This window comes from Bufo gargarizans, chromosome 4, assembly GCF_014858855.1.
Source record: "Bufo gargarizans isolate SCDJY-AF-19 chromosome 4, ASM1485885v1, whole genome shotgun sequence".
NCBI classification, from domain to species: domain Eukaryota; kingdom Metazoa; phylum Chordata; class Amphibia; order Anura; family Bufonidae; genus Bufo; species Bufo gargarizans.
This window is the reverse complement of record NC_058083.1, coordinates 38,177,772-38,203,086: the sequence shown is the minus strand read 5'-3', so window position 1 is coordinate 38,203,086 and position 25,315 is coordinate 38,177,772. Positions and strand designations below refer to the sequence as shown.

At 43.6% G+C, this 25,315-nt stretch overlaps 1 protein-coding gene across 1 annotated transcript in view; it reads left to right on the top strand.

Annotated features, from left to right (window-relative positions):
- LOC122935964 (cytochrome P450 2K4-like) overlaps positions 1-11,996 on the top strand; it is a 92,048-nt gene extending 80,052 nt beyond the window's left edge. The window contains exons 10-11 of the mRNA XM_044291932.1: positions 9,351-9,492; positions 11,770-11,996. Coding sequence (XP_044147867.1) covers positions 9,351-9,492; positions 11,770-11,948 — 321 coding nt within the window. The 3' untranslated portion in view covers positions 11,949-11,996. The remainder of the gene's footprint in view (positions 1-9,350; positions 9,493-11,769) is intronic.
- The last annotated feature ends 13,319 nt before the right edge of the window (positions 11,997-25,315 follow it).

The window sequence follows — 25,315 nt, the reverse complement described above, 5'->3', positions numbered from 1 at the left end:
CCGTTCTATTTCCCATCCGTAGATAAGGGTCCCCCTTCCCCTCCGTCTGGTGCGACACGACTGCTGCTGGGATAGCGGTCGTGACAACCAGCTCCTTCGGGCACACGCTGTTGATAAGGGATCCCCTTCCAGATGGTGGGTGAGGTGCACTTGATGGTATGGGGTTAAGGCGCAGGGGAGGCAGGGTCCCTGGTGTTCGTGACGCCGTAAGGTGCAATTGAGGATAATTACAAATAAGGAGAGCCAAATGTGCATGAACAAAACTGAAACTTTACTTACTCAATTGACTTGAGGTAGTTGTAATTACAGAGAAAGTGCTTTGGTTCATAATTAGAGATGAGCGAATAGAAGCTAACAAAGTGAAATCTGTTCCAAATTTCAGGAAAAACTTGATTCACAACGAATGCTAATTTCATTGCGCTTCGTGGTAACGAATCACATTTTTCCTAAATCCAATCAGTAGCCAGCCTGCACTGTGATGTCACAGCCCTATAAATACAGCAGCCATTTCAGATTCTGCCATTTTCCAGTGTTCAGAGTGGAGGGACAGATGTGAGAAGGCGATCGGGACAGCGATTAGAAAAACCTTATTGTGGAAATAAAAAGACTGAAAAAACAATTTATAAGTGCTTGGAAAGGATAGGGAGGAATCATTTCACAGCATCTGAGTGCAGACAGAGACATCAGAAGGCGTTAGGGACAGTGATAGGAAAGCGATTTGCAAGTGCAGGGAGAGATTATTTATGGATCCATATAGCCATTAAACAGCTCTGTCATTCCAGCTATTTGTTGTTGGGGTGCAAGTGCTATGTTGAAAAGCCTTTAGTGGCTTATATCTGTGGAAAAACAAAAATATATACGCACTTCACTGCTGAAGGTTTTTGTTGTAAAAGCTTATAGGGGCGTATTTCAGTTAAAGAATGAAAAATATATAGGCACTGCACTGTTGCAGTGATTTCTTTTGAAAGCATATAGGGGCGTATTTTGGTAAAAAAAGAAAAATATATACTTACTTCACTGTTTAGGTTTTTTCCAGTTAAAGCGTATAGTGGAGTATTTCACTGAAAAAATAAAAATATATACTCACTGCACTGTTGCAGTTATTTCTGTTAAAAGCGTATAGGGGCATATTTCAGTCCTACAAGAAAAATATATATGCACTACACTGTTTACGCTTATTCTGGTGAAAGCGTATAGGGGCGTATTTCTGGAAAAAAAATATATACTGTATACGCACTGCACTGTGGCAGTGATTTCTGTTGAAAGCATATAGGGGCGTATTTCAGTAAAAAAATAAAAATATATACTCACTTCACTGTTTAAGTTTTTTTTTCCAATTAAAGCGTATAATGGGGTATTTCATTGAAAAAAGAAAAATATATACTCACTGCACTGTTGCAGTTATTTCTGTTGAAAGCATATAGGGGTGTATTTCAGTCCTACAAAAAAAATAGATACGCACTTCACAGTTTAAGTTTTTCTGGTATATTTTTCTAATATACAGACCTCTGGAGGGCCTTCACGATCTATTTTGCTTATAGATGTGTCTAAGGCTTTTGATAGAGTTGAATGGGGATTTCTATGGAGAGTGCTTCATAGGATGGGCTTTGGCCCTAGGTTTATTAATATGGTTGAACTTCTTTAAAGATCTCCTACCGCACGACTCAACATAAATGGACACCTTACAAGAGTTTTTTCCATGACTAGAGGCACCCGCCATGGATATCCACTCTCTCCTCTTCTGTTTGATATCTATATTGAACCTTTGGCTGCCAGGGTCAGACGGGACCCTGGGATACTAGGGTTTGGGGTATTGGGAACAGAAGATCGCATCTCTTTATACGCTGATGATATTTTATTTTATGTCCAACAGACAAACTCTACTTTGTTAACTATTATGCAAACGATAAACTCTTTTGGAGATGCCTCAGGTCTAGATGTAAATTGGGATAAAACCATGCTTATGCCACTACATATAACAACTATGCCCTTAGATAAATTTGCATTCCCCAATGATAATCCTCTGAACACCCAGAAAATTGCTGACTCTTTTGAGTATCTTGGTATCACAGTCTCTCCAAGGGTGGACGATTTTATTCCGCTTAACTTGGTGCCATTGATAAATAAGTTAAGGTTAAAAATAACAACGTTGCTTCATTTATCTTTATCAAAGCCTGATAGAATATCTCTAGTTAAGATGGTGATTCTCCCTCAGTTACTCTATCTTTTTAGGAATTCTCCAGTTTGGATCCTGGATAGGTATTTTAAGGTGATTGAAATGATTATTAATGATCTACTCTGGGGGAGGAAACGGTTTAGACTTAAGTTAGAGCATTGGTAAAAGCCCCTGGAGAGTGGAGGAGTTAACATCCCCTGCTTCGAGGGATATTTTTTAGCTGCACAGTTTTGTTTTCTCCGTGAATGGAAAGATAGCCTACTTTGTAGGGACTTAGTTAACAGATCTCCATATGATAAATTTTTTACCCTTCTGGAGTCTGATCAATTTACCAACCCCGATAGGGAATTTAGATCAGCCAGGAATCTTTTTGTGAAGTCATGGCAGGCTATTAGACTATGGTGTGGAGTGAAAGGCTTACTAGGATGCACTCCTTTATGGTATAATCAGCATTTCAAAACTTTTGATGCACTAGCTAAGGAACAAAACTGGCAAAAAAGTAATATTATATATTTGACACAGGTAGTAAGTACCGTATATGCCGGCGTATAAGACGACTGGGCGTATAAGACGACCCCCAACTTTTACACTGAAAATATAGAGTTTGGGATATACTCGCCGTATAAGACTACCCCTTTTTCAACACACAGCAGTACATTACTGCATCCCACCACCATCCCTGGGTACCTCTGCCATCCCTGAATCCCACCACCATCCCTGGGTACCACTGCCATCCCTGCATCCCACCACCATCCCTGCATCCCACCACCATCCCTAGGTACCACCGCCATCCCATGGTATCACCACCATCCCTGCATCCCACCACCTTCCTTGTCCTCCCTCCCTGCCTCCCAGACCCTAAACATGTGCCACCTATACCCTGAACATGTTTTTGTTATGTTATTCTTCATATTCACATTCACATATGCACATCTGCGCCGCACTTAGATACGCCGCACGGAGATCTCGCACATGCGCAGGAGCGAGATGCGAGCGGCCGGGAGCATGGCGGTACAAAAAGCATACAAGGTACAGAGCAGGGGGGAGGCATACAAGGTACAGAGCAGGGGGCGGTATACAAGGTACAGCGCAGGGGGGCATATGCCGTGGGTTACATCGCAGTTCTCAGCTGCTGGGGATACAAGGCAATAGCCCGGGCTCTCTCTGTTGATAATTCGGGCGTCCCGGCACTGCAGCGCCCGCCATATCCGGCGTATAACATGACCCCCGACTTTTGAGAAGATTTTCATGTGTTAAAAAGTAGTCTTATACGCAGGAATATACAGTAATTATTTTGTAGAATTATCACAGAGAGAAAAAGCACAGAAATTATTATGGTTTCGGTATTTACAGTTAAGATCGGTACTTTTGAGTATACAGGAAAAAAATAGGCTTCAAATATACACTTCAACACAATTTAATGAGTGGATAGGGAATTTGGGTCAGAAGATTAAGATTTCTCACCTTTTGGTCCTGTGCAGAGCTGAAACATTATTGGGGAGTTATTCATTGAGGGAAAACTGAAGGTGTTGATCCCTCTTTCCGCTGAATGTTGGGTAATGGGTGAGCTGGCCAAGGTGAGCTGTCAGCAACATAAAAAAAATCTTTTATTCAAGATAATGTTTTTGGCACGTCTTTTGATAGCACGCTCTTGGTTTTCGCGAAACAGTCCCACTATGAATACATGGTTAAATCTGGTGAACACTACTAAGAGATATAAATATATGTTGTACAAGCGGAGAAATACGGAGAAAAAATGGATTGGAATTTGGGGAGACTGGAATTCATAGAACTTCCGACCCTCACTCGTCACCATACTCCTCGGTCTTGGAACCGAGGAGTGGTGGTGAATTAAGACGCATCGCAAGGGGGGGGGGGGGGGGGTTAAAGGAAAATATGATGATAAATGTTAGTAATGATATTTTTATATAACGTGTATTGTTGGATGACTAATAAAGTGTTTAAAAAAAATAAAAATAAATTCAGGTGAAAGCGTATAGGGGCGTATTTAATTAAAAAAAGAATAATATATACTGTACACACTGCACTGTTGCAGTGATTTCTAGTGAAATTGTAAAGGGTTGTATTTCATTAACAACAAGAAAAATCTATACACACTTCACTGCTTAATTTTTTTCTGGTGAAATCATATAGGGGCATTTTTCTTTAACAACAAGAAAAATATATATGCACCTCCCTGCTTAATTTTTACTGGTTGAAAGCGTTTGCTGGTCTATTTCAGTAACAGAAAGTAAAATCCATAACTACTTCACTGCTTAATTTTTACCTGCTGAAAGCGTATAGGGGCATCTTTCTGTAACAAAAAGAAAAATCTATACACACTTCAGTGCTCAATTTTTCCTGGTGAAATCGTATAAGGGCATTTTTCTGTAACTAAAATAAAAATATACGCATCTCACTGCTCAATTTTTCTAGTTAAAAGCGTATAGGGGCATTTTAATGTAACAAAAATAAAAATCTATACACACTTCACTGCTTAATTTATTCCTGTTTAAAGCTTATAGAGGCGTATTTCCTTAACAACAAGAAAAATCTATACAAACTTCACTGCTTAATTTTTTCCTGGTTAGAGCTCATAGGGGCGTATTTCAGTACTACAAAAAATATATTTGTCGCTTTTAGGGGTATTTTAATTTGCGTTTAATTTAGTTAGTTCTGCTAAAAGTATGTCAGGAAGAGAAGTGCCAGGCCATGCAGAGAGGAGTGGCAGAAGCCTAAATGTTTCTGGCACAGGCAGAGGTCGCAACAGACTAAGGGGTCGTGGCAGCAGGAGTCGTGAGAGGTCTGAGCTCCCGGTGTCATCTAGCGGTTGTGCCTTGACCATCAACCCAGCGGTTCTTGATTCAGTCATCCACGTCATACCAAGTGACCTCAGACACCCCCAGCAATCAGTCGTTGGGTTCGTCAGACACAACCCTTAGTTGACATGGCCCGGGAGCAGGCCCTGTGCCCTCCTCTGTCCTCAACCTGCCCCTTTTGCTGTTCCATCACCCACAGAAGTCTTGTATGCTGTGGGCTCAGCTCCACTATACAGCGAGGACAAGCTACTAGAGGACAGTCAGCATCTACTAGCCAGCCAAGATCTGGAGGAGACATCCGCCACTTCCTCTGCTAGGGAGGGGTGGTGAGGCAGGAGAAGTACCAGCTTCATCAGCAGCAGCCTGAATCTACAGTCGCTGATGAGTAGCTTTCTTTACCCACATAGTGAAGAAACTACTCACCAGCAGCAGGTAGACCTGGAGCAGGACCTGAACCAGCAGGTGGTGGCATACTTGGACAGCACCCTGCCACCCCACATTGAGGATCCACTGGACTACTGGGAAGCCAAACTGGATTTGTGGCCGCAACTAGCCAAGTTTGCCTTGGAAAAGCTGTCCTGCCCGGCCAGTAGTGTGGCATCAGAGAGGGTGTTTAGTGCGGAGGGGGCTATAGTTACCCCAAGGAAACCTCGCCTGTCCACCCAAAATGTGGAGAGACTGACCTTTGTCAGAATGAATCAGGCATGGATCAGCCAGGATTTCCACCCACCAATTCCAAATGCTTAGACTAGATCATCAATGGTGCCACACCAACACTTTGACAAAATCTAGGTGACAGGTTCCCTTTAACGGCACGTTACTGCTGGAGCAGCCTATCAAGCATATACAAGGGGGAGTGCCAGTGTGTCGGGCTGTCAGAAATTAGACATCTGGCAGGTAGGTGGTGTCACGGCTGAACGTCAGCTAGGCGAGCCATGGCTGTGTAAGATCTTCTAAAATGGCCACAGATTTTCCTGACCTGCCGCAAGACGTCCTGGACCCCGGGGTATTTGGCAGCAAATCGTTGCACGACTAGGTTCAGTACATGTGTCATGCACGGCACTTGTGTAATTTTGCACTGTTTCAGCACGCTCAGCAGATTGGCACCGTTGTTGCACACCACTTTACCATCTGTCAAATTGAGCGGGGTTAGCCACTGATCGGCCTGTGACCGCAGAGCTGAAAACAGTGCAGGACTGATGTGGCAACGTCTCAACTGGCATGTCGAATAGATTCTGGGGACCTTGGGGGGGGGGGCGCAGCGGAAGAGGCAGTGGCAGTGGAAAAGGAGGAGTCAGCCGAGGAGGATACGGAGAATGGAGTAGGAAGAGGAGAAGAAGAGGCAGTCCTGCATTCAATCCATGGCGGTAACACCAAATCCACACGGGTGCCACAGGTTACATCTTTGACGGCCGTCAGAAAGTTCACCCAGTGGTCAGTAAAAATTATGTACCTTCCTGCCTGTGTTTGCTAGACCACGTGTCTATGGTCCGATGTATCTTGGCACCAACACTGTGTGCCATAGATATATTGACTTGCTGCTGAACGTGGCCATATAGCTCTGGGATGCCCTTCTGGGAGAAATATTTTCTTCCGGGGACTTTCCATTTTCTTCCGAGTCCACCAGTTTATATGGCAGTAGTTGGCGGGCTAGCAGCTCCGACAAGCCAGGAGTCAGCCATTGTGCAAGAGGGTTATCCGACATCATCAACTTTTTATGCTCAAACATTTGGGCCACGTAAGCCCGCCTTCTGTCAGATGAAAGCGACGATGGCACGGTGGAAGGTGGAGTAGAGGACAAATAGGAGGAGAGAGGAGAATGAGACAGAGAAGAGGCAGGACGTGGAGTGCAGGAGTGTGGCGGAGGAGGAGGACAGGTGCCTTCTTAAGTGTTGGGCTGACCGCAACTTATGCGTTGACAGCACAGGCTGGAGATGGCAACACTATTGTCAGCAGCTGACATGTTAAAAAAATCCCACACTGCAGATGCATGTGCCAGCGTCCTCGGAGTGCAAGATGTGACCGTACATGATGGATGGCTAGCTCCAGATACATTTGCAGTCTGATATTTGCCTTCGGTGCACTGCGAGTTCTGCCTACTTCTCCTCCTTCTCCTCCTTATCTGCTGCTCCGTCTCTCCCTCTGAACTCCCCTCCTCTTTATTTCTTGTGGGCACCTACGTGACGTCCATCGACAAGTCATAATCGTCACCTTCACTACCACTGAAATTAGAGATCTCGGAGTAGGCAGCAACAGCAGGGACCACCCTCCTTGAGCTGATCTGGGTACTGTCATCAGACCGCTGGGTGCCGGCCGTTGCTACCTCCTCTTACTTTTCTGATGCCAAGAATGGCTGCGCATCGGTAAGGTCTGGGAATGGATGGGAAAATATTTCCTCTGACTCGAGTGGAGGGGCTATGGTGGTGGTGGTGTCTTTGGGGGTGCACACAGCAGAGATTGAGGAGGGTGCAGATACAGAGGATGAGGAGGGTGCAGAAGTGGAAGGCTGAGTGAGCTCAACAAGCTCTGGTGACGTAATCGCACGCACCTTCTCCAACTTCCCACTTAGGCTCCGGCCTGGTACACCTGCCCGACCCCTACCACCCCTGCAGAACAACCTGCTTCTTCCTCTGCCTGTCATTTTCAAAATGACCCTGTGCCAAAGTCTCTAGAGAAGAGCAGTATTTGTGGAAGCAGGTATATTGCAGGCCTCAATCAGTATTTGGTGGAAGCTGGTATATCAATCCCCTTAATCAGTATTTTGTGAAAGCAGGTGTATTGCAGACCTCAATCAATATTTGGTGGAAGCAGGTATATCAATCCCCTTAATCAGTATTTTGTGGAAGCAGGTGTATCGCTAGCCTCAATAAATATTTGGTGGAAGCAGGTATATCGTACACCTCAATCAGTATTTTGTGGAAACAGGTATATAGAACCCCTTAATCAATATTTGATGAAAGCAGGGATATTGCACCCCTTAATCAGTGTTTTGTGGAAGCAGATATATCAAACCCCTTAATCAGTATTTTGTGGAAGCAGGTGTATCGCAGGCCTCAATCAATATTTGGTGGAAGCAGGTATATCACTCCTCTTAATCAGTATTTTGTGGAAGCAGGTATATTGCACCCCTCAAGCAGTTTTTTGTGAGAGCAGGTATATCAATCCCCTTAATCAGCATTTTGTGGAAGCAGGTATATAGAACCCCTTAATAAATATTTGGTGGAAGCAGGTATATTGTACCCCTCAATCTGTATTTTGTGGAAGCAGGTATATCGCACCCCTCAATCTTTACTTTGTGCAAGCAGGTATATAGAACCCCTTAATCAAGATTTGGTGGAAGCAGGCATATTGCACCCCTCAATTAGTATTTTGTGGAAGCAGGTATATTGCACCCCTCAATCAGTTTTATTGGGGGCAACAGGTATATTACACCCGCTGCAAATAGTTGTTCCAATAGCGCTTGTCCCTCTATATACCTGCAGTATCGCAGCAGAACCGCACACAACTGCTGCACAATACAAATGCACTGTAATATACTTTCTATGTTATATTATAAGTATATCACACCCCTCAGTATATCACACCTATCGATAGCACACCTATACTAGTCCTTAAAATGACTTTTGTGGCCCTATAAGCTAGCATTTGGTGTCCCTAACAGTCTGTCCCTGCTCCACAAAGCAACCTCTCCCTACACTGGCAAAACACAGTAAAACACAATGTAAAATGGCTGCCAGATCGAGTTCTGTTATAGGGTTGGGGTGTGTTCATTTGCTGAAATGTCTCAATTGGCTGTCCTGTCCCACCTGATGGATGTGTCATGTGTCAAAGTTCAGCGCAATGCAAAAGAATATGGCGTATGTAAACTTTGCCACATGTTCGCATGTTCGGTAAATCGCGAACGAGCAAAGTTTGCTGCGAAACAACCGCCGGCCGAACCGCAAGGCCATCTCTAATTATATATATATCATTTTTTTATTTTTTTTTATTCATGGGATAAGCCATGATACTACTGCCAATCAAAGTGCAGAGGGTGTGACAGTTGCAGAGAGAGCAGAGCCTCTAGGTATAACAGCAACACCCTCGTTGCTCCTAGAGGCTCATTTGCATATATAAAACATTATTTTTCTCATCCATGAGGGCACATATGAAGATGGGACCAACACAGATGCCTTCAGCTGCCAAGCGTAACAGGTCATACAGTTTCATAGGTATAAATCTGCTGACAGATGCCCTTTAAAGAACATATCCACTTTTCACAGAAAGTCAGAAATCTATGTCAAAAACGTATACAAACTTTCTACAATAAACTTTACTATTTGTTAGCTATAATATGTATTTTCTCCCACCTCCAGGGAACTCGAATCATCCCGGTGCTGCATTCTATACACAAAGACAAAGAATACTTTGAGAAACCACATGAGTTTTATCCAGAGCACTTTCTTGACTCACAAGGAAATTTCAAAATGAGTGAAACCTTTATACCGTTCTCAACAGGTAACATTCATACTGGGAGAAATTATTGTAGGATGGATCAGGTTATAAATGGGCAATACTAGAGAAGAGGCCACTCTAAAGAACTTTATCTGTCAGCAGAGAGTTGAGCCACTATAACAAAGGCCTATCATTGCACTGCTGTTACTCACTAGAGAAGATTTGAGAGTCCTCATTCATTGATACCTTTAGGATGAGGACTAGGGCTGAGCGAATCTACTTCGGATGCTTCATCTGAAGTCAATTCACATAAAACTTCATTGTAATACTGTACAGAGCTTATTAGACTGTATGGGCTCCGATGAGCCGAAGTTATTACTTATCAAAGTCTCACGAGACTTTGTGTAATAACTTTGTGTAATAATTATTTCTGTAAAAAACCTTGATACCACTTGAAACCGAACCAGAGTTTTTTACTGTAAGAATTAATTCACAAAGTTATTACACAAAGTCTCGTGAGACTTTGCGAAGTAGTAACTTTGGCTCATCGGAGCCAATACATTCTAATACTGTACGGAGCTCCCGTACAGTATACAGTATATATCCATATGCAGTAGATGCAAGCTGTATATTACAGTATTACTGACAACATTCTATAGGAGCCACCCGGATTGGAAAGAATGCTGATTCCAGCCTTTAAACCCTTAGATGCTGCAGCCTGTAGCATACATGACACCTAGTTGGTTAGGCAGAAAGATGGAGCTTCCTCTGCCACCCCATCACCTACCCCTCTCCCCACACAATGTGATCACTGGGTGCTAACAGTAGTCAGAGATATGTACAGTAATGTGCCTGGATTGATCACAGCTGCAGCCAATCATCTGTAGACCAATGAGAACAATATGCTGCAGTAGTCATGGCCATATCAAAGCACATCTCCACTAATATGTGTAACCAAACAGTAGTGGGAGTATAGGACCAGCATCTACAATGATGCTGGAGAAATGGTTGAGTATGCAAAGCTTTTTTATTTTAACGGGCATCTGTCACATGATCAACTCTATTAAACCAGGCATGTTGCATGGTAGAGTTGATCATACTGATTAAAATGATAATTGTTATCTCCGTAGGTAGAATGGTTCTCGAGATATCTGGGTTGTTTTGTGTTATGTAAATGTGCTGATTTAAGCACCAAGAGCTGGACAGAGCCCTTGGAGCACTGCTTTGTAACACACTCTGCTCTGAGCATTCCACCTCCACCCTTGATTGACAGGACTTGGCAACTCGTCTAGCCCTGCATTTTTGTGCCTACGCTGCTTTGTGACTTGCTGCTTGCACAGTAGATCTGCTGCTCTTTCCTGAGCAGCTCGGATTCAGGCTGTTCATCTGCAGGAGATACAAGACTACACCTGGAAACGTAGGAACTGAAGCTCGCAACTCAACTTCCAGATGTAGTTTTGTACTGCAGCATCAATCCTGACAATTATGGGAGAGGAGGGAGTGCCCAGAGCAGAAATGCATTACTAACGCAGTGCTCTAAGGACCCCAGCCTTGGTGCTCGAACCCTTCTCATTGACATTGTGCGGGTTGTATTTTTAATTATCTAAGCTAATAGTCAGATTAAACTAATGCTTATGGAATATTTTAAGCTGTTGCTCAGACCAGGCCAGATGATTATGATTGTCAATGTAAGTAGACATACCCCAGAGCCTGAGGGGGCTCAAAAGGTCCCTCTTCTCCATGTGAGGAGACCCAGTGTTGGGGTGCTTAGGACCCACCAGTAAAATTCCTTCTAGGAGCCCAATGTATAGCTACAAGCAAATACTACCTGCTCAGACAGCAGTAATATACTCGAAATTATTGATTATGGGGGTCCCTTCAGTGACTTTGAGAAGGCAGGTCGCTGGAGAAAGAAAATACTGGCTGGTGTTCCTCTCTGCCTGGATGTCTTCTCTGCCACACAATTTTTTTATATGAACGCATAGGCTCGTTGAGATGCTGTAAGCTGCCTATTCATATGTAGTGCAATCAGTCTACAGCACATTGTGCCACTTATGCAAGGGGTGGAGGACTGGGGGCCCACTCTTGCTCAGATGCCCAACAGGTGAATCATCTGTTCCCCTCTGGGCCAGTCGGAGCCTGAGGATACGAGTACTATATGAGAGGCCCAGGAGCTTCAGGTTATACTACGGTACTTTAGTTTAGTACTTCTAGGGGTTGCTAAATGTAAATAAAGATCCACTTTACACCTCTACATACCCAAATATTTCTGAATGTTCACGCAATAGCAGCACTACTACATTTTATGTTAATATTACTATTTCTCTATTATTTCCATAGGCAAAAGAAGTTGCCCTGGCGAAAACTTGGTTAAAATGGAGCTATTTCTTTTTTTCACATCAATTTTGCAAAATTTCACACTCAAGGCCTCACCAGGAGCTAAACTAGACCTTACACCTGCATTAGGGACTACAAATTCCCCCAGACCTTTTGAAATATGTGCCATATCTCGCAACTAGTCCATAAGATCTGTTGATTCTTGAATGAAAAATGTTGTTCATTTTTTTCCTGGGTCAAAAAAAGGTAAAAAGTCAAATCATGATATCTCTCAAATAAACTGCAATTGAAAGAGCGAAGAGCATGGTTGACCCACTATCTCCTTCTTCTCCTCTCATTGCAACTTTGATTGACACAATTGGTGTCTCAAGCACCACTTACTGTTCTATATTCCCGGTAGCTATAGGTTCTAAAAAAACAGACCCCCAGCTATCAGACGCATACTACTTCTACAGATGTGTGCTTCCTTAACTTGCATCCTGGCTCAACATATCCTGAGATGTTTGGCATGAGATAACTAGCTTCTTAAAATTGTGATTTTATGATATTTATTACAAGAATCTATCCTACATGTGTTTAAGTGTGACCATCCAGTGGTTGTGATGTGAATTACAGCTTGTCAAGGACTTTCCTAGCATGTCACAATATTGTGTTGAATGTATCATTAGAAGCTGAACTCCCTAACCAAATTCAACATAAAGTAAAGACAAAGATGTCTGAACACCATAAGTGTCTATAGTCAGAAAAGTCTTTTTAAAATTTGCCAATATATTTCAATTGCTCTGTTTGTATATATATTTTTTAACTTTGTTATGCATTGATGATATTATACATTGTCGTCTAAACCTGGGGGCATTTAGGACAGATGCCCTGAACCCCCTCCCCCATGGTGCTTGACCTGCAGAGGGAAGCATATTTACATGCTCCCTTACTCTTGGTACGGGTTCTTTTGCTCCCCTGCCACCACTGACTCCCTCTGGTCTTTGCATGTCATCTTCCTGTTTGTGACCAAGTGGTGATGTGTCCCCCATGCATGATATCACTGGGTCAAGTGACGCATGGAAGACATGTCATTGCTATGGCCAGTCATTGGCTGAGCGCTGTCTAAAACAGGATATTTACAAGCGGAGACTGAAGGGAGGAAAGAGCCAGAATCCAACTGTGAGGTATGCTTTCCTCTGTAGGTCCAGTGCCATGAGGGGGTGTCTCCCTCCAAAAGCCCCTGGGGTAAACGACCCCCATAAAGCATACATCTAGTGATTCCCCTTTTAGAATATTTACTTCAGTGTCAAAATTCAGGTGTTTTGTTTTGTCTGATACTTTAAATTTACACTTCCGTCAGAAAGGGAATTAAACAAAAATAACTCAATATTCATAAAACATTCATAAACATTTTTCCTGTTTCACTTGGACAGTACTAAGCCACTGAAAGTTAAATACAAAATATTTTCCTTCTGTAGCCTAGAGAGATAAAACTCGTCTAGTGATTCCACAACAGAGCCACGTAGGAAAATGTCACTGGATGGTAGATACAGAATAAGCACACTGTTTGATTTGTAATAATTGTGAACATGTATATTTACATTGTATGTCTTTTGTATGTCTTAATTAGTTTAGCTCCTTGATTGGGTTATTTCAAAGTTTTATACTGTGTATCTACACATTTTTGATGATATGCCTAATAAAGGTGTTGATTGGAACCAACTGGTGTAGTTCTCTTTAATATCCAGATATAAGGATGTGGTCTAGACACTGTGCAAGCATAGTTTTAAGCATAACATAAGGTAAGATTTGCCCAAAGGGCCCCATCAGTCCCCACAAAGTGTCCCATGAGGTAACCAGTGCCTGTTGCACGTTTCTATATATTTATTCTGAGCTTCTACATAGTCTACTTCACAAAAGCAAACCCGTCTACATTAGCAGCCACACCTGACAGCACAGCCAGTCAGCTCATTGCAGAAGACATGGCTACAGGGCCACCCTGACTAAAACTTACACTCTGGTCTCTGCTAACAGCCAACCCTTGATCACTGCATATTCGATTACAGTACATCCAACCCTGGCCCAATAGGTCCCCCAAACGATAGCCTCAGGGTGTTGGGCTTCCTAGGAACACATTTGCTACACCAAGTGAAGGGTTTACAGCTCAAGGAAGCCTCTACTAAGAGCTCTTTCTCTGGCCATCACCTGTACCTGTATTGGGCCATTGTGACCATCTAGTGTCCAGATATTTCACTTTCCTGCAGGCTCTACATCAGGCGTCCTCAAACTGCGGCCCTCCAGCTGTTGTAAAACTACAACTCCCACAACGCCCTGCTGTAGGCTGATACCTGTAGGCTGTTCGGGCATGCTGGGAGTTGTAGTTTTGCAACAGCTGGAGGGCCGTACTGGTGAGGAACTGTATTTTCTGCAGTCCAGGATTCCAGGACCATTGCATCTTAGCCTCCTCCAGACACCAGCTACAGGTCACAAAGCAATCCTTTGCTAATTACCGAGATTTTGCTGAGGATTAGGGATGAGCGAACTCGAACTGTATAGTTCGGGTTCGTACCGAATTTTGGGGTGTCCGTGACACGGACCCGAACCCGGACATTTTCGTAAAAGTCCGGGTTCGGGTTCGGTGTTCGTCGCTTTCTTCGCGCTTTTGTGACGCTTTCTTGGCGCTTTTTGAAAGGCTGCAAAGCAGCCAATCAACAAGCGTCATACTACTTGCCCCAAGAGGCCATCACAGCCATGCCTACTATTGGCATGGCTGTGATTGGCCAGAGCACCATGTGACCCAGCCTCTATTTAAGCTGGAGTCACATAGCGCCGCCCGTCACTCTGCTCTGATTAGCGTAGGGAGAGGTTGCGGCTGCGACAGTAGGGCGAGATTAGGCAGATTAACTCCTCCAAAGGACTTGATTAACTGATCGATCTGCAGCTGTGGACCATTGAGCTGCTGATACTCAATTGCTCACTGTTTTTAGGCTGCACAGACCGTTTGTCAGTCTCATTTTTCTGGGGTGATCGGCGGCCATTTTGTGTCTTGTGGTGCGCCAGCACAAGCTGCGACCAAGTGCATTTAACCCTCAATGGTGTGGTTGTTTTTTGGCTAAAGCCTACATCAGGGTGAAGCTGTCACACCAAGTGCATTTAACCAGCAATAGTCTGTTCATTTTTTGGCCATATACAAAATCAGGGGCAAGCTGCGCCTGTCACCAAGTGCATTTAACCCTCAATGGTGTGGTTGTTTTTTGGCTAAAGCCTACATCAGGGTGAAGCTGTCACACCAAGTGCATTTAACCAGCAATAGTCTGTTCATTTTTTGGCCATATACAAAATCAGGGGCAAGCTGCGCCTGTCACCAAGTGCATTTAACCCTCAATGGTGTGGTTGTTTTTTGGCTAAAGCCTACATCAGGGTGAAGCTGTCACACCAAGTGCATTTAACCAGCAATAGTCTGTTCATTTTTTGGCCATATACAAAATCAGGGGCAAGCTGCGCCTGTCACCAAGTGCATTTAACCCTCAATGGTGTGGTTGTTTTTTGGCTAAAGCCTACATCAGGGTGAAGCTGTCACACCAAGTGCATTTAACCAGCAATAGTCTGTTCATTTTTTGGCCATATCCCAGTCTAATTCTGTCACTAAATCCATACCGGTCACCCAGCGCCTAAATACTAGGCCTCAAATTTATATCCAGCTAAATCTGTCCCTAGTGCTGTAGCTGGGCGAGTTATTTAGTGTCCGTTCAAGCACATTTCTTGTTCTGGGTTGAAATACAATTCCCAATTTCATAATTTAGTGGTTCCTGCTATATCAGAGCTATTTGAAATCTATCCCAAAAAGGGTATATAATATTGAAGGTGCACATAGGGTCATTCAGAATAACTTCACACACACCCGCTACTGTGTATTTCCAAGTCTAATTCTGTCACTAAACCCATACCTGTCACCCAGCGCCTAAATACTAGGCCTCAAATTTAAATCCCTCTAAATCTCTCGTTACCGTTGTCCTGTTGTAGCTGGGAAAGTTATTTAGTGCCCGTCAAAGCACATTTTTTGTTCTGGGTTGAAGTACAATTCCCAATTTAGCAATTTCATAATTTAGTGGTTCCTGCTATATCAGAGCTATTTGAAATCTATCCCAAAAAGGGTATATAATATTGAAGGTGCACATAGGGTCATTCAGAATAACTTCACACACACCCGCTACTGTGTATTTCCAAGTCTAATTCTGTCACTAAACCCATACCTGTCACCCAGCGCCTAAATACTAGGCCTCAAATTTAAATCCCTCTAAATCTCTCGTTACCGTTGTCCTGTTGTAGCTGGGAAAGTTATTTAGTGCCCGTCAAAGCACATTTTTTGTTCTGGGTTGAAGTACAATTCCCAATTTAGCAATTTCATAATTTAGTGGTTCCTGCTATATCAGAGCTATTTGAAATCTATCCCAAAAAGGGTATATAATATTGAAGGTGCACATAGGGTCATTCAGAATAACTTCACACACACCCGCTACTGTGTATTTCCAAGTCTAATTCTGTCACTAAACCCATACCTGTCACCCAGCGCCTAAATACTAGGCCTCAAATTTAAATCCCTCTAAATCTCTCGTTACCGTTGTCCTGTTGTAGCTGGGAAAGTTATTTAGTGCCCGTCAAAGCACATTTTTTGTTCTGGGTTGAAGTACAATTCCCAATTTAGCAATTTCATAATTTAGTGGTTTCTGCTATATCAGAGCTATTTGAAATCTATCCCTAAAAGGGTATATAATATTGAAGGTGCACATAGGGTCATTCAGAATAACTTCACACACACCCGCTACTGTGTATTTCCAAGTCTAATTCTGTCACTAAACCCATACCTGTCACCCAGCGCCTAAATACTAGGCCTCAAATTTAAATCCCTCTAAATCTCTCGTTACCGTTGTCCTGTTGTAGCTGGGAAAGTTATTTAGTGCCCGTCAAAGCACATTTTTTGTTCTGGGTTGAAGTACAATTCCCAATTTAGCAATTTCATAATTTAGTGGTTCCTGCTATATCAGAGCTATTTGAAATCTATCCCTAAAAGGGTATATAATATTGAAGGTGCACATAGGGTCATTCAGAATAACTTCACACACACCCGCTACTGTGTATTTCCAAGTCTAATTCTGTCACTAAACCCATACCTGTCACCCAGCGCCTAAATACTAGGCCTCAAATTTATATCCCGCTAAATCTGTCCTTAGTGCTGTAGCTGGGCGAGTTATTTAGTGTCCGTTCAAGCACATTTCTTGTTCTGGGTTGAAATACAATTCCCAATTTAGCAATTTCATAATTTAGTGGTTTCTGCTATATCAGAGCTATTTGAAATCTATCCCTAAAAGGGTATATAATATTCAAGGTGCACATAGGGTCATTCAGAATAACTTCACACACACGCTACTGTGCATTTCCAAGTCTAATTCTGTCACTAAATCCATACCGGTCACCCAGCGCCTAAATACTAGGCCTCAAACGCAGCCGCCTGTCTACAGCCAATGTGGACAAGCTGACGTTCATAAAAATGAACCAGGCATGGATCCCACAGGATCTGTCCGTCCCTTGTCCAGATTAGACATTAACTACCTCCCCTTAACCATATATTATTGGACTCCAGGGCACTTCCTCATTCAATCCTATTTTTATTTTCATTTTACCATTATATTGCGAGGCTACCCAAAGTTGAATGAACCTCTCCTCTGTCTGGGTGCCGGGGCCTAAATATATGCCAATGGACTGTTCCAATGTTGGGTGACGTGAAGCCTGATTCTCTGCTATGACATGCAGACTGATTCTCTGCTGACATGAAGCCAGATCCTCTGTTACGGGACCTCTCTCCTCTGCCTGTGTGCTGGGCCTAAATTTATGAAAATGGACTCTTACAGTGGTGGGTGACGTGAAGCCTGATTCTCTGCTATGATATGAAGACTGATTCTCTGCTGACATGAAGCCAGATTGTCTGTTACGGGACCTCTCTCCTCTGCCTGGGTGCTGGGCCTAAATATATGCCAATGGACTGTTGCAGTGGTGGCTGACGTGAAGCCTCATTCTCTGCTATGACATGCAGACTGATTCTCTGCTGACATGAAGCCAGATTGTCTGTTACGGGACCTCTCTCCTCTGCCTGGGTGCTGGGTAGTGTTGAGCGCGAATATTCGAAAAGCAAATTTTTTTCGCGAATATCGCAACTTCGCGATTTCGCGAATATTTCGAATATAGTGCTATATATTCGTAAAAACGAATATTCGTTTTTTGTTTTTTCCCCCCCCCCACAAAATTACAGTACACATATAATTGATTGTTTCCCAAAGGTCCAACAGCTCAGATCTTACTCACATTGCCTAGAAAGTGATTGAGGCGCGAATCTTCGTAAGGCGATGTTATTAGCGCACATGCGAATATCGGCACGTCCCAGAACAGAGGCAAAGGGCTTTGCATTCATACATTAGTGAATTGAGTTGCGAATCTTCGTAAGGCGATTTTATTAGCGCACATGCGAATATCGGCACGTCCCAGAACAGAGGCAAAGGGCTTTGCATTCATACATTAGTGAATTGAGTTGCGAATCTTCGTAAGGCGATTTTATTAGCGCACATGCGAATATCGGCACGTCCCAGAACAGAGGCAAAGGGCTTTGCATTCATACATTAGTGAATTGAGTTGCGAATCTTCGTAAGGCGATTTTATTAGCGCACATGCGAATATCTACACTTGTCCCAGAACAGAGGCAAAGGGCTTTGCATTCATACATTAGTGATTGAATTGAGCTGCGAATCTTCGTAAGGCGATTTTATTAACGCAAATGCAAATATCTACACTTGTCCCCAGAACAGAGAGGCAAAGGCCTGTGCATTCATATAGTATAGCACCATATTCGCGAATACGTAGAACTTCGTAAAATTCGATTTACGAATATTCGTATTTTTTATTTTACTTTCCACCTTACAGATTACATTGATCTGTACTCTGTCAACTACTGTCATCACCCCCCACTGTATCTCGATTGATTCCCAAAAGTCTCACATTCCCTAGAAAGTGATTGAGGTGCGAATCTTCGTAAGGCGATTTTATTAGCGCACATGCGAATATCTACACTTGTCCCAGAACAGAGGCAAAGGGCATTGCATTCATACATTAGTGATTGAATTGAGTTGCGAATCTTCGTAAGGCGATTTCATTAGCGCACATGTGAATTTTGCATAGCATATGTATTATGCGATAATTCGAATTATCGCATATGCGAAATAATAACGAATTTGAATAATCGCGAATATTTTACGAATATTCTTTTGAATATTCACAAAATTTCGCGAATTCGAATATGGGACATGCCGCTCAACACTAGTGCTGGGCCTAAATTTATGACAATGGACTGTTGCAGTGGTGGCTGACGTGAAGCCTCATTCTCTGCTATGACATGCAGACTGATTCTCTGCTGACATGAAGCCAGATTCTCTGTTACGGGACCTCTCTCCTCTGCCTGTGTGTGTGCTGGGCCTAAATATATGCCAATGGACTGTTGCAGTGGTGGCTGACGTGAAGCCTCATTCTCTGCTATGACATGCAGACTGATTCTCTCTCTGCTGACATGAAGCCAGATTCTCTGTTACGGGACCTCTCTCCTCTGCCTGTGTGTGTGCTGGGCCTAAATATATGCCAATGGACTGTTGCAGTGGTGGCTGACGTGAAGCCTCATTCTCTGCTATGACATGCAGACTAATTCTCTGCTGACATGAAGCCAGATTCTCTGTTACGGGACCTCTCTCCTCTGCCTGGGTTCCGGGGCCTAAATATCTGAGAATGGACTGTTCCAGTGGTGGGTGACGGGAAGCCAGATTCTCTGCTATGGAACCTCTCTCCAATTGATTTTGGTTAATTTTTATTTATTTAATTTTTATTTTAATTCATTTCCCTATCCACATTTGTTTGCAGGGGATTTACCTACATGTTGCTGCCTTTTGCAGCCCTCTAGCTCTTTCCTGGGCTGTTTTACAGCCTTTTTAGTGCCGAAAAGTTCGGGTCCCCATTGACTTCAATGGGGTTCGGGTTCGGGACGAAGTTCGGATCGGGTTCGGATCCCGAACCCGAACATTTCCGGGATGTTCGGCCGAACTTCTCGAACCCGAACATCCAGGTGTTCGCTCAACTCTACTGAGGATGTCACTGTGACATGGACCTGTATCAACAGAAACAAAATTTACGCCCTCTAAGCGTTCAGACTTGAATTCAACCAGCTGCCACAGTGAACCCTCAATGATGAGAAAATGTCTCACTAATCACATTATTACATAATATGTCTATCTTTTTATTTTTTAATTGAAAATGTCTTGATGAGGGGAAAAGGGCCCTTTTTTTACTGGAAATTTAAATGTTTGTATTTTTACACAACACTTTTTTAACTAGTTTTTTTTTTTTTGCCCCACTGTGGGACTTCAACTTTTGGTTGCCTGATCCCTTTTTCCATGCAGTATAATACGTACTGTATTATACGGCATTGAAACTGTCAGTTTCATACTGACAGTTGCGTAGGAGACCCAGCCTGTGGGCTTGGCTTCATAGCCTTCAGTAGCTGGAAGGCCCCAAGATTTTTGCAAGGCCTGGAATTTCCATGGTAGCCATCAACCCACTGTGATGGAGAGAAAGAGGTAGCCTCCTCCTTCTGCATACCTCCTACGTACCCCAGTCAGCAAAGAAAGCAGCATTTAAGGGGTTAATCCACCAGCATCAGATTTTTCAGCGAAGCCCCTCCGGTGCTCTGCCGCAGACAGCTCCTGTGCCCGCCCGCTCAGCATGACGTATTATTACATCAATTTGCGGGAAGTCACTTCCAGCTTCGACGTAAGGCCTGGAATTGCCATGGTAGCCATCAACCCCCTGTCAACGCAGTGTAGGGGGCTGGTGGTGAGACAGAGGGAGCCTCCTCCTTCTGCATACCTCCTATGTACCCCAGTCAGCAAAGAAAGTGGCATATTAGGGGTTAATCCATCAGCATCAGCTTTTTCAGCTTTGCCCCTGCGGTGATCTGCCTCAGACAGCTCCTGTGCCCGCCCGATCAGCATGAAGTATTATTACGTCAATTTGTGGGAAGTCACTTCCCGCTTCGACGTAATAGTGCGTCACAAGTCGGGAAGGGGTTAATGTGAGGTACATAACCCCATGTGCTTCGCATTAACATTAAGGCTACATGCACACCATGTATATTACATGCAGATTTTAGGGCAAAACATTTGTTATTTTCAAAATCTCATCTACATGGTGTTGAAATTGACCTGCAATGTGGATTTTCAGTGCAGGTTTGCAATGCAAAGGGTATGGGCAGCAGGGTGGCTCAGTGGTTAGCATGTCTTTTGCTTTGAATTCAACCAAAGACAACATCTGCATGGAGTTTGTATGTTCCTCCTGTGTCTGCATAGGTTTCCACCTATTACTTAAAAAAAAAAAATCACTCACCTCATCATGGGTAGACTGGGAACTTAAAGTGGCACTGAAAAAAATACAAAATGTGACCCTGTTTTGTGGTCGGGTCCAAATTGATGGAAGGCAGGGCCAACCATATTGCGGCACGTTATACCACCCCAACAGAGCCAAATACCACAGTCCCTCACAAAATACTGCTGCCAGCAGCACAAAATACATCCTCAAAAACTTTCACTGGCTGGGAATCGGCCCACCGGGAAATTTCCCTGTAAGATCTATGACCAATATGCCCCTGCATCTCATCCACCTGGACACGTAGAGGCAGTCGCTCCTCTCTTGATACTGAAGGACCTGCCGAAGGACCTGTGCTGAAGCGTGATAACGTCACCACGCACGACTGCCTCTGCGTGTGCAAGTGGCTGACGGGAGTGATTTTTTTGATTCACCCCTAAAAGGCCATATTGAACCAGTGTACCCATTTTTAACGACTGTTAGATGGGTGCACTCCTGTCTAAGCGACCGTTAAAAATGTTCCCATTGATTTCAATGGAATGTGTCTGGCCATAAAAACGGCCAAAAATAGGACATGTTCTATTTTTGGATGGCCATTATAAAAACAGCCATGTGAACGGCCCCTTATATTTTGAGATCTATTGAAGACAGCAAACAATAATAGTGTCCGTACAGCGCTGTGGAATATGTCAGCCTCATTCATACTTCAGTGTTCCACGTATGTGTGCTGTACATGTTCTCCCCACAGACAACACACATTTTAATGTGTGTACCACGGCCTGTGGTTTTAGCTTGGAAGCATGCTCTATTTTGTCCGCGTTCACGGATCCGTCCTGGCTATTATGGGTCCATGAAAACCACGGATGCCATCCAAGTTTCATCCGTGTTTCACGGCATGTGCTGTGAATACCATGGAGATACTGTGCCTCAGTGGCGTAGGGATCGCCATAGCAACCATAGCAGTGGCTATGGGGCCCTACGCCACTGGGGGCCCGTCCGGACCGCATACATTTTTATTTTATTTTTTTATTAATACACGACACACACAGGCAGCCAGCCAGGCCCGACCGCCCACCCAGTGTAGTGGGCGGGGATCGGGCGGTCCGCGGCTCGGGCCTGGCTGGGGTGAAGGAACTATGAAGCCAACAGGAAGGAGGAGCTGTAGTAGGAGCAGGCGGGCCCCGCTGCAGGAAAGATTTCCTCCGGCTCCGCCTCCTAGAGTCCTAGTAACTAGAGGGAGGACTCAGGAGGCGGACTCAGGCGGTGGAGGGGGCGGGGCCGGGTCGGAGGGGGCGGGGCCGGGGGTGTTGGGTACGTACCTGTTGTGGAGAGTGGAGGGACTATGGAGGGTCCTGCCGGCCGCACTGGCGCCAGTCAGATTTGGCGCTATGCGGCTGGCGGCTAATAATAGGCTAATCTGACTGCCCGAAGGCCCCGAAACCTAGCTGCAGGACTGCCCTTCCACTGCATGATGGAGCCCGAGGAATCCTTCATAAAAGTGAGTGCAGTGCATATGTGATGTGTACTATGTGTCTGTATGCAATAACATGTGTGATGTGCAGTATGTGCATGTAAGTATTTTCTTTTTTTATTATTATTCCTGGAGAACCCCTATTAGGCTACTTTCACACTAGCGTTCATAGGTCCGTTCGTGAGCTCCGTTTGAAGGAGCTCACGAGCGGACCCGAACGCCTCCGTCCAGCCCTGATGCAGTCTGAATGGAGCGGATCCGCTCAGACTGCATCAGTCTGGCGGCGTTCAGCCTCCGCTCCGCTCGCCTCCGCACGGCCAGGCGGACAGCTGAACGCTGCTTGCAGCGTTCAGCTGTCCGCCTGGCCGTGCGGAGGCGAGCGGATCCGTTCAGACTTACAATGTAAGGCTACTTTCACACTAGCGTTCGGCTGTCCGCTCGTGAGCTCCGTTTGAAGGGGCTCATGAGCGGACCCGAACGCTTCCGTCCAGCCCTGATGCAGTCTGAATGGATGCGGATCCGCTCAGACTGCATCAGTCTGGCAGCGTTCAGCCTCGGCTCCGCTCAGCAGGCGGACACCTGAACGCTGCTTGCAGCGTTCGGGTGTCCGCCTGGCCGTGCGGAGGCGTGCGGATCCGTCCAGACTTACAATGTAAGTCAATGGGGACCGATCCGTTTGAAGATGCCACAATATGGCTCAATCTTCAAGCGGATCCGTCCCCCATTGACTTTACATTGAAAGTCTGGACGGATCCGTCTGGGTGAGGATGGAATGCTTAAAACAGACATCTACAGGAAAAAGACAGCAGTTAATTCGATCCTACATGCAGAGTCAGCACATCCCAGGACAACTATTAATGGAATTCCCACAGGTCAGTTCCTAAGGCTGAAAAGAATTTGTTCAGAAAAATCTCAATACCAAACACAATCCAAAATAATGAAAGACAGATTCTTAGATAGAGGATACAGTAATCGACAAATCAAAAAGAGCATAAATGTGGCTAAACAAAGAACGAGAGAAAAATTGCTGTATCCAAATACTAAAATAACAAGGGATCAGAGCCAGGAACCAAGATTTATAACTAATTACAACAGACAGTGGGAGCAAATTAACCAAGTGCTAAATAAACATTGGGAAGTACTTCTAACTGATACAAAATTAAAACAAATTGTCATAAATAGACCTCTCATTACTGCAAGAAGATCCAGAAATTTAAAGGACATTTTGGTCCATAGCCATTATATACCGGATACAACAAGAAAAACGGATGAGATCAAAGGAGGGTCTTATGCATGTGGCAGATGTAAAGCATGCAAAAATATGGAAAGGACTGACGTGTTTGTGGATGGAGATAAATTAAGAACGTACGAAATTCGAGAATATATTACATGCTCCTCCACAGGGGTAGTATATTACGCAACTTGCCCATGTGATAAAATATACGTGGGCCTGACCACACGAGAATTACGTAAAAGGGTCAGAGAACACGTTAGGGACATCGAAAAAGCCAACGATGAGGAAGATCTAGCAAATTTAAAAACTATACCCAAACACTTCAAAATCTTCCACAGAGGAAATCCAAGTGGGTTCAAATTTAGGGGTATTGATCTGATTCACCTGGGGACAAGAGGAGGAAATAAGGGTAAAAAACTAGCCCAATTAGAAAGTAGATGGATTTTCCGATTAAACACCTTGACACCCGTAGGGCTGAATGAAAATCTTGGGTTTAGCTCCTTCTTGTAAAATGCTGTGTCTTTTAATATATTTTATGGGGATTATAAATGTTTTTTAATGTCTACAAATTATTTAATTATATATAATGTTATAAAATATTATATATATTTTTTTAGAATTGCTATTCAGTTGTGATCTTCTCTCACTCACCTTGTGTTTTTTCTGTCTATATACAATCATCACAGGCCTTTCCTTTGCTCAGGAGTCTTTGCAGAAGAAACGGGCAGTATCCAGGGGATTGATCTTTCTTTTTCGGAGGATATTCGTGAACTAAAAATCTTGTGGCCCACCAAAAGAAGAGTTGTGGTTAGATAAAGGACAAATTTGTTAAAATAACTTTATGAGATTTATCACCTTTTATTCATATTTATTCACCACTTTTGTACGTGCCTACAGCACATGAAATAGTTTTTATATATTTGTCACTGATTTATATATGTCCATGAAATAGTTGTCCTGCACCTATACACTTTTAATAGTGATTTTTGTATTTGGTCACTGTAGATATATGCTGCTATAGGTATTTAATAGTTTAACTTATATTGCACATAGGCACTTTATATTAGATCCACTTAATTAGTCAATAATGGCCCTAATATTTAATGAGGTCCATTCTTCATTAATTGTTAATTTCAATAAAGTGGGCTAAAGTTCCCATTCACAATCAGTAATTAATTTTCATTTTCATCGGAAATTAAACTGTATGCTGCACCAAGATAATATTTTAGATCTAATATATATATTAGCTAACTTTCTTATAAGAGCACCAAAGGTAGATTAGATATTCCCATTCAGTATTTTAAATAAGCCTTTATGGCTATGAACTAAAATCCTAAATCCCTAGCCACATTCCGATTCCTAAATAAATATTTAAGTCCACAAATTGACGCAATAACCATCAATATCCC